Raw genomic sequence first — 18,372 nt, 5'->3', positions numbered from 1 at the left:
TTTTTTGGAGAGGTTTTTGCTATAGGGCGCATGCACTTGCCAGAAAGACAGAGAGAGACAGAGAGAAAGCAAGAAATCACCCCTCAAGGGGGATGGCCACGCCACAATCCCTTCTCCTCCATTCTCCTCTTGGGATCTTGGGCAAGCACGCACACACAGCCAGCGTGAGTTTAAGCCACCGGGTCCGGGACTCGAACTGCGGTCGACCACATGGGAGTCTAGCAACATAGCCACTTTGCTAACTGCTGGTCCCAGGTAACAGGATTTTTAAAAAAGAATTATTTATATATTTAATTCCATTTGTTATTGTTATTATTATTATTATTATTATTTTTTGACCAGAGAGAGACAGAGAAAAAGAAAGCAAGAAAGCAAGCTGCCAGATCTGGGACTCAAACCATGGTTAGCCATGTGGGAATCCAGTGCCTTTAACCACCATGCCACCTGCTAGCCCCAAACTAACAGGATTTTTTTTTTCTTTTTTCTTTTTTTTTGGAGAGGTTTTCGCTATAGGGCGCGTGCTCTCGCCAGACAGACAGAGAGAGACATAGAGACAGAAAGCGAGAAATTACCCCCCAGGGGGGATGGTCACACCGCAATCCCTTCTCCTCCATTCTCCTCTCGGGATCTTGGGCACGCACGCACACGCGCCCGGCGTGAGTTCTAAGCCACTGGGTCTGGGACGCAAACCACGGTCAACTACGTGGGAGTCCAGCAACATAGCCATTACACTAACTGCTGGTTCCCACTAACAGAATTTTAAGAGGAAAACCAGAGAAGAAGAAATTAGCCTAGTCTGAATGACTAGGGACCCACGTCGTCATAAACTTTCCAAATACTAGCAATAAAAAGAGATCCCGAATACTTTGAGAGAGAACAAAAAACAGGATACATGTAAAACAGATCTGAAATAAGTAAGGTTTGCCCTTGAACTTGCCATTAGTGATACAAGAAATAATTAAGCAATTCTTTTAAAATTCTGATGAGGGCTGACACCACACCGCAGTGATTAAGTGCTATGCTTTGGGAGCTTGATCCCTCATGGTGTACAGCTGTTCTAATCCCATCCCTTGTAGCTTGAAAACCACACCAGGCATTGGTGTCTATGCCTGTCCCAAATCCTGAAGGGATCAAGAAATGGATGAAAAAGGATTGTGGTATGAGCAAGCCCACTAGAGGGAGCTCTCCCATGCGCATGTGCTCTCTGGCAATAATAAAATTCTGATGAAAAATCCTTTCTAACCTACAATACTATTCACAATTAAATATCAGAAAAGCATTTTCAGGCATGTAAGGAATCAACATTTACCGTTCACTCACTTTCTCTAGAAACCCCTGGGGGGGGGCATGCTCCATACAAACAAGGAAGGAAACGGACAAAGAGGAAGCCATGGGATCCAGAAAATGGGGATTTAACACACTGGGCGGTAAAGGATGCCAGAAGTCTTAGAAAGACAGCTGTGTAGCCGGCCTAGGAGAAACCCGCACAGATGGAGCAAGACCAAGTTTGGTACCGGAAAGAGTCCAGAAAAAAAGGAACTGACAGATAAACAGACATATTTGACCTATGCAAAATTCTATTGAGAAGCTCTTGGGGAGTTATGAAGAAGACATAAGAAACAGGAAAGAAAATAAAGTAATGATTATATGAGAAACAAAACGTTGTGTCAGCAAAAACTGTAACTATAATATACTACTTGACTCACCAGTGTCTTAAAAGTCCAGTTCAGGAGCTGAGCGGCACCGCCCAGGGCCAGAGGAACCCAGTGGGGCCCCATGTGGCCCAAGTGCTGCCCTGCTGCATCTTGGGTTCAAGAGCAGTGAGGGGCAACGGCTGGAGTGCAAGGCGGTACTCACTGTGCTCCTGCACCCTTTTCCCTCCACGGTTTCTCCCAGCCCTGAGTAGCCTGGCTCCTGGGCCTCGGCTTCCCTGCCCAAATTCTGCGTGATGCCTGCTGACCTTGGGTGTGAGCCAATCCCTTAGATCCCAAGCGGTGCATCCCTGGGTGCCTGTTCCCCTCTGCCCCTGATGGGGAAAGTGAAGTCTGGGGGTGGGGATGGGCATTGAACATGCAGGAGGATCCACCTGCCCCTTGGCAAGGGGATCAACTGGACCAACTGCTGTTCAAGAAATTGTCTTGGACTGCTCCAAACCCAGTGCTGAAAATAATCAAGGATAAAAAAAGTTTTTGTTTTTATTTTTTAAGGCTTTTGCTATGGGGGGTGGGGTGGGGTGGGGTGAGCTCACCAGAGACAGAGAGAGACAGTGAGAGGAACCATCACCCCCATGCCCCTAGCGGGGATGGCCACACCACAATCCCTTCTCCTTCATTTTCCTCCTGGGTTTTGGGGAACACATGCACACATACCCAGCATGATTTTCAAGCTGCCAGGTCTGAGTCTCAGACTACAGTAGGTCATGTGGGAGTCCAGCACCTTTAACCACTACGCCACCTGCTGACCCCCAGTGCCTCCGTTTCATAAATGTAGGATTGAGTTTTAGTTTCAAATCTTCCCAAGCTACCTAAATTCACAAAGCTTGAACTTAGTGTGAATGAAGGCCTGGACATATCAGCAGAAAAACTTTCAAATCTCACATATCTAAACTTAAGTGGAAGTCAACTGAAAGACTTTTAGAACCTTGGATCCTTTGAAAAAGTTGGGATATCTGAAAAGCCTGGATCTGTTCAACTGTGAGGTCACTAATCTTAATGACTTCCAAGAGAGTATCTTTAGGCTCCTGCTCCAGTAGACTAACCCAGATGGCTGTGACAGAGGTGACTGAAAATCCTGGCTCGGATGCTGAAGTAGACAGTATGGACAACGAAGAGGAGGATGAAGGTGGTGAAGATGAAGAGGATGGGCATGGTGAGGAGGAAGAGTTTGATGAAGAAGAGGATGAAGATGAAGACAAAGTCAGTGGGGAGGGAGAGTGTGGACATTATAGAGAAGCTAAAGAAGAGAACAGGATGAAGATGTGGATGATTAAGAAGAAAGTGGGAAAGGTGAGAAGAAAAGGGAGACAGATGATGAAGGAGAAGATGATTATGAACCAAGTAACCTGTGGAGACAGAGCTGTTCATAATGGTTGGACTGTTCATGGATTTGGTAGACATTTAAAAAAAAAAAAAAAAAGCAGCAGCTGTGGTACCAGTAGATGGTGTAATAGTTACATTGCTGGACTTCCATGTAGTTAATCATGGTTCAAGTCCCAGATCCAGAGGCTTAAAACTCACACTGGGCATGTGTGCGTGCGTGCCCAAGATCCTAAAAGGAGAATAGAGGAAAAAGGACTGCAGTGAGCCCACCCACCCCCAACCCCCCGCCAGGGGTGATTTCTTGCTTTCTATCTCTCTGTCTCTGTCTGTCTCCAATGAGCGCATGAAACTTATAGCAAAAATCTCCCTCTCAAAAAAAAAAAAAAAAATAGCTGTAATACAAACTCCAGGACACCCACTCACCGAAAGAGCCAAATAGTTCCTGCGACATTACACCTTCCTCCATTTAGTCCCTCTTGGTAATCCACCACCATGCTATGGAGATTTCACCCCAACACAACTGTAAGCACCGTTAGGTTTTCACATAAGGCTTTCTATAGCATGGAAAGCTGGGATTGGTGAGTCAACCATCCATGGCTACCAGTTACACCAAGATGGTAACAGTATTTTCACTTTCTGTACAACAACAACAACAAAAAAGAGCTTTGCAAATAAAATCCTACCATTCAAAAAACAAAACAAAACAAAATCCAGTTCTATTTGCTGGTCCAAACCTTCTAGTGCTATTTCACTCACTTAGAATGCAGCCCACACCCCCTCGATGGCTTCAAGGAGCTTTCACGATGTGGCTTCCTCCTGAGACTTCTCCCCTTGGTCAGTTTTTCCCTTTCTCACTATACATCGTACTGCACTGCATGGAACCCTTAGCTCCAGGTCACCCATGGGTGTCATAATCAGGCATCAGCTCCAAGTTCACCTTCTCTGCGAAGTCTTCCTAAACAGCTCGTGTCAGTCAGTTCTGGCTTTCCCTCAACTCTGTCACTATTACAGCACTGTTTTATTTTCTTCACATTGCATCACTCCTTTAAAAATATTGGGTCACCAGGAAAGGCCTGACTTCTTTTTCTGTTTTTCTATTCCAAAAATACTCCATGACTTTTCCAACAACCTAATATTTGATGGGTTGGGGCCAGCAGGTGGTGTAGTAATTAAGGCAATAGATTCCCACATGGCTAACCACAGTTCAAGTCTCAGATGCGGCAACTTAAAAACAAGGCTGGACACATGTACGTGGGAGGTGATTTCTCACTTTCCCTCTCTCCGGAGAGTGCTTGCCCTATGACAAAAACATTGAAAAATTGAGGAGTTACTACACAAGAGCAACCTGTAATATCAGTTCATTTTTATATGGACTGGGCAGTTACATGTGCTTTACATTTGTTATTTTAACTAATCCTCACACCATCCATGTGAGAGAGGTATTGTTATTACCTCAATTCATAAATAAGAAAACCGAGGCACAGTTAAGTAACTTGCTGGGAGTCACTTGATAACAAAGCTGGCATTCCCACACCTGTAGGCTGGTCTGTCTGTGCACACAACCACCATGTCAAGTCAAGAGGCCTGTCCCTGAAACTCGCATGAGAGCCGTGACCCTGACTGCTCTTCCTCCTCATAGCCTCAAGACCCCAAGCAGGGTCCTATATTACATAGTGAGTATAAGGGGACTTTAAAAAGTTTGTGAAAAAATGAAATTAAAGTTATGAATTTATTTGGATGCAAAAAAGTGTTCTTTATATATTTTTGTGAGAGAGATTTTTTGCTATAGGGCACGTGCGCTCGCCAGACAGACAGAGAGAGACATAGAGACAGAAAGCGAGAAATCACCCCCCAGGAGGGATGGTCACGCCGCAATCCCTTCTCCTCCATTCTCCTCTTGGGATCTTGGGCATGCACGCACACATGCCCGGTGTGAGTTCTAAGCCACCAGGTCCGGGACGCGAACCGCGGTCGACTACATGGGAGTCCAGCAACATAGCCATTACGCTAACTGCTGGTTCCCAAAAAAAGATTTAAATCTATGTACAGCTTTTCATCATAATCATCTTCCATAACCTTTTTGAAGACCCCCCCCCACGTATTCTTCAAATAATTCAATAAATGGGTTATAGTAATCTGAAGCAATCTTTCTAAGGTCAATGAAAAGAAGGGAGTAGATATTTTCCCCTTTTCCAGGTACACCTCAACGTGTCTGCACCAGCTGTTGCTGGTTCTTCTGGTTTCAGGATCTCCTCATCAAGATGGTTCTGTTTCTCTACAGTCTTCGGGTCACTTTGTGTCTCCATAACAGTATTACTGTTTCTTTCTCTGTATAATCACGTCACCACCATATTATTACTTGTATGCCACCCAGGGACTGGACGACAGGACGGCCCTGCCCTCTGGTGAATGGGACTGTTCCCCGGCCCAAGTGGATGGAGGGAGTTGCCTGCAGAACATCTCCACGACTCAGTGAGGAGTTCTGGGAAAGGCCAGGAAGCTAGAAACTACTCCTCACTGGACCGTTAGTCCAGGGAGAAATTCAGAGTTCAAACATACAGAAAAAGATGAACTATTCCCAAGTGGACAAGAAGACAGCATTCCAGAGAGGGTTTAGATGGTCAGAGGGCACAGGCATTCAGTCACAGGAGGCCCAAGGAGTGGATGCTTGTGTTTCCATTTATAGGCTCAAAGGATCCAATACCAAGTCCCCCATTTGTTCCTCTACATTTTTCCATATCATTGCCAGGCCACACTATCCTAAGTCATCACCCTCCACCCTGCATCCCAGCAACAGCCTCCTAATTCACAAAGAACTCCCTTTGGTTTTTCTAGAGTGCACTTTCCTGACAAGGAATCTCCTAATATTCTTAAGCGTCCTTTACAATCTGGGTAGTCTGAGAATTTCTCAAATCACCAAGTCCTGGTTCCTTTAGCTTAATAAGTCTTCCCTCAATTTGTCTCCTCCTCACATTTTACTATTCACAGTGTGAGGGAACTGGCTGCATCTACAACACATTACTTGAAAACCTCAGCCAAATATCCAAGTTCATCACTTGCTAGTTTTGCCTCCCATATTAGTGTAATAACAACTCCACTAGTTTTCTTCCATTATAAAACAAGAATCCTTTTTCCTCCAGTTTTCCTGAACGTGTTTCTCATTTCTTTGTCAGCCCTCAATACTGGCACTTTTAGATTTTTGCCATACGGTGTGTGTGCTTGCCAGAGAGAAAGAGTGAGAGGGAAAGTGAGAAATCACCCTCCTAGGAAGGATAATCATGTTACAATCCCTTCTCGTCCATTCTCCTCCTGGGATTTTGGTCATGCACGCACAGGTGCCCTGCATGATTTTCAAGTCACTGGATCTGGGACTAAAACTGTAGTAGGCCAAGCGAGAGGCCAGCGAGAGGCCAGCGAGAGGCCAGCGAGAGGCCAGCGCCATAACCACGACCCCACCTGCTGGCCCCTAGCAGTACGCTAATATCCATACTTCCACCAGCCATCTGTGCCGGTCTAGGTATTCCCTCAGGTAATAAACATTTTCTCTCCCTCAGGTAATAAACATTTTCTCTCCTCTGCCCCTCACTTCCAGCCCTGAGTAGCAGTGCCTTTAAGACCCTAATTTCTACCAACAGTCTTTTCAAGGCAAGCTGGGCCAGTCACACTACTCACAATTCTTTCATACATGACCCAGTGTCCAATTCCAAAACCTCTTCCACAGTTTTTACAGCAGCACTCGATTCCAGAAACTAAAATTTGCATCCATTTCCTAATGCTGTGGTACCAAAATACCATAGACTTTGTGGCTTACAATAACACAAAGGCCTACACCTGTAGGCTGGTCCGTCTGTGAGCACAACTGCCATGCCATGTGATGTGGCCTTGTCCCTGCAACTTGCCTGAAGAGCAGTGACCCTGAACTGCTCTTCCTCCTCATAGCTGCAGGACCCCAAGCAGTGCCCCATGTTACATAGTGAGTATAAGGGAACTTTTAAAAGTTTGTGAAAACATTAAATTAAACCATGAATCTCACAGTCCTGGAGGTCAGAAGTTCTAATTCAACATGGCAGCAAGGCTGCACTCCTCTGGAGGGTCTACAGTGAGGATCTGTTTGTCTTTATTCTAGAAGACACCTATATCCCTGGCTCATGACCTCTTACATCATCTTCAAAACAAGCAGCGTAGCACCTTTAATCTTGCTCTCTTTCACACACACATACACACACACACACTGCTGCTTCTATCGGTCATATCTCATTTTCAGATTCTGACTCTACTGCCTCCCTTTTATAAAGGTTCTTATGATTACACTGGGCCCACCCAGAGAGTAGAGGATAATCTCTCCCCATCTTAAGGTCCAAAAGATGAGGAGTAGGAAGGAGACCTTCCAGGCAGAGACACCAGCAAGCACAAAGGCCCTAAAGAAAAAGAGTTTGAGGGACGGGGGGAGGGGGAGGAATAAGGATGCCAGAAAGAAGAATGGGCCATCTACGTGTTCCTTGGAATAGAACAGGAAAACAGGTCTGGGGATGGAAGATCAAATTGGGAGGCAAGTGCTAAGATCTTCAGTGGATAAGCGAGACAGAAGGACACGGCGGTCTCTCAGTGATAGTTATGAGAAAAAGAGAACATGGATTGACATTCTGAGTTTCAGTGGCTTTATATGGGGAGGGTAATGTGGAAAAAGCATTGGGTGGCATGAAGAAAATGGCCTCTTCAACCCCTGGGGAAGGACAGAGAAAATGAGCAATCTCTGCTTTAGAAGATGGCAGGGAAATGACCTCATGTAAGATCAGGAGGAGCAGTAAACACTTAGGGAAGGCAATACAGGATGTGGGGATAGGGGGCGTTGTGGACAGCTTTGGGTGGGAGTTTCTAGGAAGGGATCAGTCAGGACAGAACACAGAGCATCAACAGACTGAAGGTGATGGAACTGGTGTGAGAACTGCATGACGTGGTGATTTTGCCTGGTTCATAGGTCCCAATGTTGTAAGTCTCAACAGTTTGTTCCCTGAAGGATGTGGGGGCTCAGGCCTCTCTGAATTTATTAGTGGCCTAGAAGGAGAAGCCAGCACGTTTTCCTCATTTGCCAGGTCAGTCCTCCTGGCCCAGCCTCCGAGGAAGTTAGGATCACGAGTATGCACACTGTAGCCAGTCTCTTTAGGTTGGGCTGGGAACTGAACCCAGATCTCCCACGTGGCCTTGGCCACCACACAGTGGCAACCTCCTGCCTGCACCACCATGACTAGGCCAGCGAGACATTTCTAATTAAATAAAGTGTTAATGATGATGTGGAATCATTAAACTCACCTCAAACTATACAATGAAGTTCATGCAAATGGTCCTTCATTACCAGCTCTGCAGTGCTGTCCTTCGGCATTACGTGGGAGACTGATGTACTATGTACATAATGCTCCAAGAACATTAGTCAACAGGTGGGGAGGTGCCAGTCAGTCAGCAGATACATTTTTTTTAAAGAATGATTTAATGTATTATTATTATTATTCTTTAATTTGCTATAGGGCATGTGTGCTCACCAGAGAGAGAAAGTAAGAAAGCAAGCCACCAGGTCCGGAACTCGAACCATGGTCAGCCATGTGAGAGTACTGTGCCTCGTCACCTGCTGGTCCCAGCAAATACCACATTAATGTGACAGGCAGGAGTTAAATTATGGAGAAGCACAAATTTTATCAACCTCTTGTACCTACATACTCATTGTACTAACATTATTCACAAAATATTTGCTCCAATGTAATTGAATTTTAAAATGCCAACTTACTTAAAAACACCATGCTTTATAACCGAGTAATTAAAGCATATGTATTATTCTTTATAATAAGTATAGAGACTCCTGAAAAACTACCAGTATGACCAGGCATAAACATTTGATATGTGTAAGAAATGAAAAGGAAAGAGAAGAAAAGAAAAGAGAAATAAGTTTTGAAATTAAATATAGTAGGTGGCAGGACTGTCCACCTACTCTATTTGAGAAGTCCTGTTTCTTGAGGTGTTTAAATGGAATAGAACCAAAATCTAAAAAAATAAACTCAAAAGAACAATCCTTCTTTGGCAGAAGTAGACGCCCAAATGACCTAATAGTTTTTTCCTTTCAAAACTCTAGGATTCAATGAACACTGCCTCAGAGTGCCTCTTTTGTTGGATTTGTTTGTCAGTGTATGCATTAATTAGTTTGCTTAAGAACTGTATTGTTTGCAGCAAAGAAAAACATGTTAAACAGTATTGGAATTGGTTAACATTCCCAGACACATGACTTTGTTTTATATTGTCAGTCAGTTCCCAGGGCGTTTCCCTATAGCTAGAGCCTAAATCTAAAATGGGTAGCTGGCATTGCTGGGCTTCTCATTATGATTTCTATCTAAAATGTGTAGGGACTGAATGGCTGGCATTGCTGGGCTTCTCATTATGATTTCGTGGTGGTCAGTTTACACTGCTGTCCAGCATCTTTTCGTCTGAAGTTTCCTAGAACCATTCACAATCTGTTTACACTTACAATTTTATATTGAACTTTATCAGTGATATTCTATTTTTAAAATCAACCAGCAAATAGTAACTACATAAGGAAAGTTGACAACAGGTGTTAAGACACATAAATACATTACTATTCTCTATGTTTATGTTTTTAGTACTCTCTCTCTTTGGGGAGTCAATTATTGCTTTGGGTCCAAAAATATCCAGGTGTGGAAAATCTAAGTACTACTCAAAAACAGAGAAGTATATTATAGAATCAATTAAGGGCCAGCAGCTGGCATGGGGGTTAAGGGTGCTAGACTCATACATGTTGACCATGGTTCAAGTCCCAGATCTGGCGGCTTGCTCTCTTACTTTCTCTCTCCCTCTCTCACTCTGTCACTCTCTGGTCAAATTAAAATAAATAAGAATAAATCAATTAATGTGGTTCTTGGAAGTCTAGAAATAGGCACTTGTTTTAACTCAACTAACAACTGTAAAACACTAAGGATGATGCAAGGTTCATACCAGAGTAGAGAAAAAGGCAAATGCGGAGGCATGGCAGCATATGTGTGATCAGTATCTCATTTCCTGATTTCAAAAACACAACCTTACTCTTCCCTTCCCACCTTCCGCCCACACTCATTCCACTGAGAAAACACAGTCACTGTTCTCAAAAAGTTACCGGGGTATGCACTGCAGAGTGAGCAGTGTGGCAGAGGGTACAGGTGGGGTAGGGGGAGGTAGAATCTAATAAAGAGAACACAGGAGAACTCATTCCCAGGAGTGGCGGATCCTCTCTTAGGATGAGAGGAAAGCCACACAGAGAAAGTTGCAGGAGAGCAGGTTAAAAAAAGATCTCTTGTACTCAACTACAGACAATAAGAAAGTCTTAGATTTTTTAAATTATGATTATTGTTATTATTACTACTACTATTGGAGAGGTTTTTTGCTATAGGGTGTGTGCGCTCGCCAGAAAGACAGAGAGAGACAGAAAGCGAAAAATCACCCCCCACGGAGGAAGGCCACACTGCAATCCCTTCTCGTCCATTCTCCTCTTGGGATCTTGGGCACACACGCACATGCGCCCATCATGAGTTTAAGCCACCAGGTCCAAGACTCGAACTGCAGTTGACTACATGGGAGACCAGTGACATAGCTATTAAGCCAAATGCTGGTCCCCAACTCACTTAATTTTACTTATTCATTCACTTATTTTTAATTTGACAGATACACACACACACACACACACACACACACACAGAGGAAGTGAGAAAACAAACCACCAGGTCCGGGACTCTATCATGGTCAGCCATGTGAGAGTGTTCAGCACTTTAATCACCATGCCACCTGCTGGTCCTGGAGGTCTTCGATTTTTAACAGGGAAGTAACATCATCAAAATAGTACTTTAGGAAAATTATGCTTGGTTTGGAGACTTTTGGGAATTTGAAGCAAGAAGTAATGAGCGTATAAACCTGTATGGCAGTAATGAGAAAGAGAACATATAAATTCAGAGGTGGAATCTGCTGGACAGGGTACATGACTGATATGTGCAATGAGGGAGTAGGAAGTAAAGGGTGGCTAGACTTGAGGCAAATATCCACCCTTGCTACATTCAGCTGTGGCTGAGGTGGGTTGTCTGGAAGTAACATGGCCCCTTGGGCCTGCACCCTTCAGCAGGCACTACAGGTAGAGGAAGTTTTCTAAGTGAGAAGGTGAAGCTCTCCCAACCACTACAATCCACTAAGAGATTGCAAAATCAACCCTAACAAAACATCCCCCACACACTTTAGAGCCAGTTTAAGATAAAAATAGATTGGGGTGCAGAGTCAGTGAATCCAATTCAATTCTGTGACTATACAGCTTAGATCTTATTTTTTTTTCAAGAATTATTTTATTTAACTTTATTTATTTATTTAAATTTGACCAGAGAGGAACAGAGTGAGAGAATGAGAGTGAGAGAAAGCAAGCTGCCAGCACACGTACATATATACATACAAACATATATGTATGTGTGTGTGTGTATGTATATATATATATTATATATATATATATATTTATAAAATCTATAATATTGGGTTGTCGGGAAAGTCTTGATGCATTTTTGCATAGTAAAACACAGAAAATACGACGTGAGTTTCCCAAGAACCTAATATATATTTATTGTATAATATACAGTAATGAAGAGATAATATGTATGTGTGTGTGTGTGTGTGTGTGTGTAGCAGAGTAGAGAAAAAGGTAAATGTGGGGGACCAGCAGGTGGCGTGGTGGTTAGTGCGCTGGACATTCCCACATGGCTGACCAGGGTTCAAGTCCTGAATCTGGTGGTTTGCTTTCTCACTTCCTCTCTCTCTCACTCTCACCCTCTGTCTCTTTCTGGTCAAATTAAAAAAATAAATGAATGAATAAATACAATAAATAATTATTTAAAAAAAGAAAAAAGTAAATGTGGAGGGATTGCAGTACATAGTATCTATATATTACTATACTGATTTCATATATATGTGTGTATATATATATATATATATATATACACACACATATATATATACACATATATCTTAGTTAAGCTACAGAGTCCTTCCTCATGCCTTACGTGTGTCTGCTATAAGAACCAGTGCTATCCCTATAAGAGCACAGAACATTAACTATCTCTGAAAACTATGGAATCTGCATGCAATGCATTTTGTTTCCCCATGAAGACATGACAGCTGTATTTTAATGCTACCTTTTATCATAAAAGTTCAAAGAAACATATATTATGATTTCAGATTCCTGAACTAGTATCTTGTACAAAAATCAAAACACTATAGCTTGGTGCCTGAATCAGTTAAAATGAAATAAAATGTGCTTGACAAAACCACCCTTTTATGCAGTGGCTGGAATGCTAACAACTGCCCAGTGATCATCCTGTGCAAATCCACCCTTGGCCTCATGCCTGGATATACCCAAAGTACATGTCTTTGTCAGTCACATAAGAGACAACTGTTGCATGGTTGGTTTAGAAAATCCCATCAAGTGCTCCTTCTGTCTAGACTTAAAAGAAGTCAGAATTTGAACTGTCTAATCCCATGTCCTAGGCTTCTGCCTGTCCCCCTCACCCCCCACCTTTTTAAGGTTTTTCCCATAGAGCACATGCACTTGCTGGAGAGAGGAGAGAAATTGAGAAACCACCCCCAACCTCCGCCGCCCCAGGGAGGATGGCCACATCATTGTCCCTTCTCCTCCATTCTCCTCTTGAGATTTGGGGCATACACGCACACACACCCCATGTGACTTTCAAGGCACTGGGTCCAAGACTGGAACCATGGTTGGTCATGTAGGAATCCAGCACCTTAATCACCACACCACCTCCTGGCCCCTGTCCTAGGCTTTTTAAAACTTCCTAAAGCAGATAATAATCCATAGTTATAATAATCCAATAATCTAAAAATATTTCTCACACTAAGGGATGGACTATAAATGCAAGGGATGAAATACTCAGAACTATATAGCTATATAACTATTTATTAAAGAATAAATGAGTCATTTATTTTTTAGGTTAGACATAGGACTGTTTTTAACAGAACTGGCAGAGTTTTACAAATATCTCATATTTATAATCACAAAGAGCCATATTTTCCAGTATGACTTTAGACTACAGTGCTTGTTGTAATTTCCTCTTTTTAAAAAAATTATCTTCTCTTTTTTTCATTCTTGTGAGCCATTTTTCCTGTATTTTTGGAGCACGATTGTTTCTTTAAGATTGTATTTGCCCATTAATCACTGAACACAAGAAAAATGTTTTGCCAAATGTTTTTCCCACACACACAAAAAATGTGTCCCATATGACAATAGAAAAATGTGCTACTATGCTATGTTAATAATGTGATCTAATTTCTTCGCTATTTATGGATATGAATACTCAATTTCTAGGGGCAATGTAATTTAGCTTTTGAATTTAAGAGAATTAAATATAAGCATGGGTGACACTGGTACTCGAATCTTGCTGTTATAAAAATAACTGATTCTGGTCCATCCATGGTTGTGCAGGTGGTAGGGTTCCACTGTAAGATACTGAAGCCATATGGGAGGCCCCAGGTTTGAATCTTGGGTCATCCTGAACACATCAGGCACACCCATGATCTGGCTTGCTTGAAGGCTAGGACAATGGTGGTCTGGTGAGACTCTGTCAGGGTACCTGTGTGTGAATTGATCTCTCTTTTTATCTCTTATGAAAGAAATCAAATAAACAAACTTAAAAATAAAGAAGACCAATTTTGCTCTGACTTTGCTTCACCATTGACACTGTGAATCAGAGAGCAGGGCTTATGATGAAAATGTTTACAAATACTTGCAAAGTTATGAACCAGACTTGACATTTAGGTCTCCACTGATTTATGCAGAACCCAATTTTGGTGGCCTTAGCAGAATTGAAAGGCCACCACTATGTATTCCCAAATGGACTAGAGAGGCACACAAAAGGCCATTCCATCGGTAAGAACACTTACCATATGCTGTGTTAAATGCGCAGAGCACTTGGACAGCTGTTACGGGATAAAGTTACAACACAAAGGCTACCCATAAAAACAACTGTAAAATGAGCAGCTCAACCACAGTTTCCTCCTGTGCTCAGAAAGAATACTAGTATCATACAGAAAGTGGAGGATACCAGGGATAATGATTTCTGTCATGCAAGACCCCAGATTCTCCTTTTCCAAGATAGTAACCAAACCCTCTAGAGCATAAGGCTCAATTTCCACAGGGTTTCCCTGAGGTGGTATCTGTTATTTAAAGGAATTGCCATTACCAAGCCTAAAGAGAAACAGAAAGTGTTTGTTTGTTTGTTTTTTCCCCATTACCAATCGAGGCCATTCAAAGCAACAGGCAACCTAGAACCCCAAAGGATATAACTAATCCAAACAATTGAGGTGGCCAGAGATTAGAAATAATCCTTCAATTATGCATAGAAAGTTTACTCATAAACCCAACCCTCTCAGGCTAATAACACTACCATCAGTCTTCCAGCTGTTCATTTCCCTTGTTTTGTTTCTTGGGTTTTTTTTCATTGTTTGTTTCCTTTTTTTAAGATTTTGCCGTAGAGCACGTGTGTAAACCAGAGAGAGAAAGACAAAGTGAAAAATCACGGCCCCCGCCAAGGGTGATCGCCACGCCACAAACCTTTCTCTCCCCTCAGGATTCTGGGCATGCAGGCACAAACACCAGCAAGTTTTTCAAGCCACCAGGTCTGGACTTGAACCTCGGTCACCCATGTGGGAGTCCAGCACCTTAACTATCATGCCACCTGCTAACCCCCTCTTGTTTTATTTGAAACAAAGGAAAAAAATCTAATATTATAAAAACAACTGGGAGATGCACAACTACTGAAGGAAATCATAACCTCATTTTAATTCTTCACAAACATCTGTTATGATCAACTGACTTCTCAACTTCCTTTCACAAGATCTTTGTTTTTGCACTTTGAAAAGATAAAATTGAAAACTGTCATGCAGGCTAATCAGGAAAAAAGACATAAATTACCAATATCGAGCATGGTGTTAGATCACTAAACATTTCACAGGATAGAAAGGATATTGATGGAATATCATGAGCAACATTAGGAAGATAAATTTGACAAATGAGATGAAGTGAACAAGTAATTCAAAGGCATAAATTACCACAGTTCTCTCAAAAAAGAAATATATAACCTGAATAACCCTTTATTTTTAAATTACATTTTTAATCAAGTCATTTATCTTATATTTCTTATTTACATTTAATTGTTGTACATCTCTGTCGGGTACAACACAGATTTCAAAGCATGCATGCAATGTGCAATAATCAAATCAAGGATAGTACTGTATTCATCATGTTCAACAAAGAATACCACATTATGATGTGAACCTTCGATTTTCACTCTAATTTTTCTTTCTTTTAAGATATGTATATAAGATTGGTGATGTCTGTTCTTTTCAGTCAGTTGTGATATACCATTCTAAAGTTCCACTTAAATTCATTTCAAATAATTAGACCTTCTCTAGTTCTAATGAGAAGACAAGCAAGAGAAATTCTTTCATAGCAACAGAAAATTTTCTTAATTCTCTTCTCTTTTTCTTAGTAGTTCTGAAATCAAATGAACTTACTCATTATTGAAACTCACCAGATGAAATATTGGCCAAAATTAAATTCTTGGGTCTCGCCCCCCTCCCATTCTCCTTTTTTTGTCACTACCACAGTTTTCTTTCTCTTTTTTTTTTTTTTTTAAGAGTAATTGTATTTAGGGACCAGCAGTTGGCGTAATGGCTATGTCGCTGGGCTCCCATGTAGTTGACCGCGGTTCAAGTCCCGGTGCAGGTGGCTTAAACTCACTCCGGGTACATGTGTGTGCATGCCCAAGATCCTGAGAGGAGAATGGAGGAGAAGGGACTGAGGCATGGCCGTCCCCCCTGGGGGGTGACTTCTCGCTTTCTGTCTCTGGAGAATGACGCCCCCCAATAGAAAAAACCTCTCCAAAAAAAAAAAAAAAAGAGTTAAAGAGTTATTGTATTTAACCAGAGAGGGACAAAGCGACAGAGAGAGGGAAAGTGAGAAAGCAAGCCTCCAGGTCCAGGACTCCAACTGTGGTCGCCATGTGGGAGTCCAGCAGCCTTAACCACCATACCACCTGTTGGCCCCAGCACCACCACAGTTTTCATGTTTTTGTTAGGCATTGCATCCCAGAGTCTGGCCCAGGGGGTCACATCCTGTCTCTAGAACGTAAACTCCTCCAGGCGAGGCCTCTGGACCTTCCTAGACACAAACACAAACACACGCGCGCGCGCGCACGCACACACACACACAGTCCTTCACCCTTGCTGTTGGTCAGGCCCATACAGCACAATGACTTCCTTTGCCTCCATCCCTTTCACATATGTGTGATTTTAAATCACCATCTTAATTCATTAAGTGATAATACACACTTCGCATTTTTATACACATTCTAGTAGACGTATATGTTATGTTTTCAGTTGCCCATTCTGTACATATATCTTAAAATATAAGCGTCCAAGCAAAATCATGTTTAGAGAATTTGCTCAGGACAAAGGCAATCAAAGTTCTATGTGCAAGTAACATTCTTTTTTAAAAAAGGTTATGATTGGGGTCGGTCAGCATGGTGGATAGGGGCACTGAACTCACACGTGGCCGACTACAGTTCAAGTCCCGGACCTGGCAGTTTGCTTTCTCACTCTCGCTCTGTCCCTCTCTGGTCAAATTGAAATAAATAAATAAAGTTAAATAAAATAATTCTTTTTTAAAAAGGCTATGATAGCAATGTACATGAAAAGATAAATTAAAAAGTACTTGGAATAATAAAACAAACGTAAAGGAATCCTACATACTCCCTAGATCATGCTTAGAATATGATCATTTCTTTCCTAATCTTAGGAAACATCAGAGAACAGAAATGAGACTGCTTGAAGATAGATTAATAGTTTCCCATGTTATAAAAATACCTTGTAAAAGGAACAGGAGTTTTGGATTCATCTTAAATCACCCAGGAACCTATAAAAAGGTATAATCAACCACAACTCCACCTGGAAACAGGGAATTTCACCTGGAAAAGGCTATTTTTTCTTATAAATTTTTTACTCACTAAAGTTATACTCAGTCACATACTTTTGAGCTAAATTTAAGAAAGCACAAGCCAGAAGTAGAACATCTAACTATAAAAGAAAGGTCCTTAACATTTTCATCATTTTGTATTTGTATAATCTTTTTTATACAAAACGCGTAGTTTCTGCTCAGTTACTGCTTCATTGCAGTGGAAATTTTGCCCGGTGAAAAAAGTTCTATTGATATACTATTTTTTCTAAGTGAAAACCGCACTCCATCTCCCTCTTTTAAAACTGAAACGTGGCTTTATGTCTTCCCAGAGAGAGGTTAGACAGCACTCTGGGGATTTGTTCCCTCCGAGAGGCCAGGTGGCAGGACGACTTGCCCAGTCTTCACTTCCCTTAGAATAGCTGCCCTTGAGGTTCGGATGCCACCGCCTTTTCTAAAGTGAATCAAGCCAACTCCATTTCTACCTGTGCACCTTCAGAAGAAAATGGGCAGCGAGGCTAATTATCCTGGCTTAGCCTAAGAATGCAAGCCGTTAGCGTTCTCCTCCTGTAACAGGCTGACGCCCTAGGCGTACACGATTTAATAACTCCTAGCTTTACTTTCCACACCCCCAAAAAGGAGATGAGCCTTCTGCTTTTCGTAGAGATTTCACCTCCCATCCACCATCCTACTCAACTAGCCCAGCCCCTCCCTCCTTCCTTCCGCTCGCCCAGCGGGAAACCCAGCGTTGTGCCAGCGACATCCCCAGACCTCCACTCCAAAACCGTCCTCCGCATGCGCATCTTAGAAATTGAGAAGAGCTTCCTTTTCCTTGGCAAACGTTAAAACGAGCAGGGGAGGGAGCTGGGAGCAACCTTTCCTGTCTGGTCTCCCTAAAAGCCCGAGAAGGTACATCCTGTGAGTGGAAGTTACACATTAGTCTGGAAGGTTAGATTGGAAGGTCCCGCCAAACTAGTAGGATCCACAAAAAAATACCATTCACAAACGTTTGCAGGGGAGCAAACCGGGTCAATCCTTCCTCCGCGTCCTTTTTCTGCCAACTGTGTCTTCCTTTGAGAAATCGCTAGGAGTCACGCACGCATTTTTGTCAAATGCAAATCAGAAGTAGTTACCTTCATTGTTCTGCTGGCCTTGAAGGTAACTCAGGCTGAGCGGAAGACAAATCCCTAGGGTCCTGGGTCCTGCCTCGCAGCTGGAGAGCCTCTGCGGTTCCGACTGAGTCAAGACCTGGGGAAGTGACTGTGCTGGCGACGTCCACACGTGGCGGGCGGAGTTGCAGAC

At 42.5% G+C, this 18,372-nt stretch overlaps 1 protein-coding gene and 1 pseudogene across 1 annotated transcript in view; one reads left to right on the top strand and one right to left on the bottom strand.

Annotated features, from left to right (window-relative positions):
- LOC102475277 (acidic leucine-rich nuclear phosphoprotein 32 family member B-like) overlaps nt 1–7,392 on the top strand; it is a 30,926-nt pseudogene extending 23,534 nt beyond the window's left edge.
- The window catches only part of BCAT1 (branched chain amino acid transaminase 1), a 116,678-nt gene extending 98,327 nt beyond the window's left edge, over nt 1–18,351 (bottom strand). The window contains exon 1 of the mRNA XM_006140301.3: nt 18,204–18,351. Within this exon, the coding sequence (XP_006140363.1) occupies nt 18,204–18,209 (6 nt within the window). The 5' untranslated portion in view covers nt 18,210–18,351. The remainder of the gene's footprint in view (nt 1–18,203) is intronic.
- Between the last annotated feature and the right edge of the window lie 21 nt (nt 18,352–18,372).

This window comes from Tupaia chinensis, unplaced genomic scaffold (genome assembly GCF_000334495.1).
Source record: "Tupaia chinensis unplaced genomic scaffold, TupChi_1.0 Scaffold000028_1, whole genome shotgun sequence".
NCBI lineage: Eukaryota > Metazoa > Chordata > Mammalia > Scandentia > Tupaiidae > Tupaia > Tupaia belangeri.
This window is presented reverse-complemented; position numbering and strand designations above follow the sequence as displayed.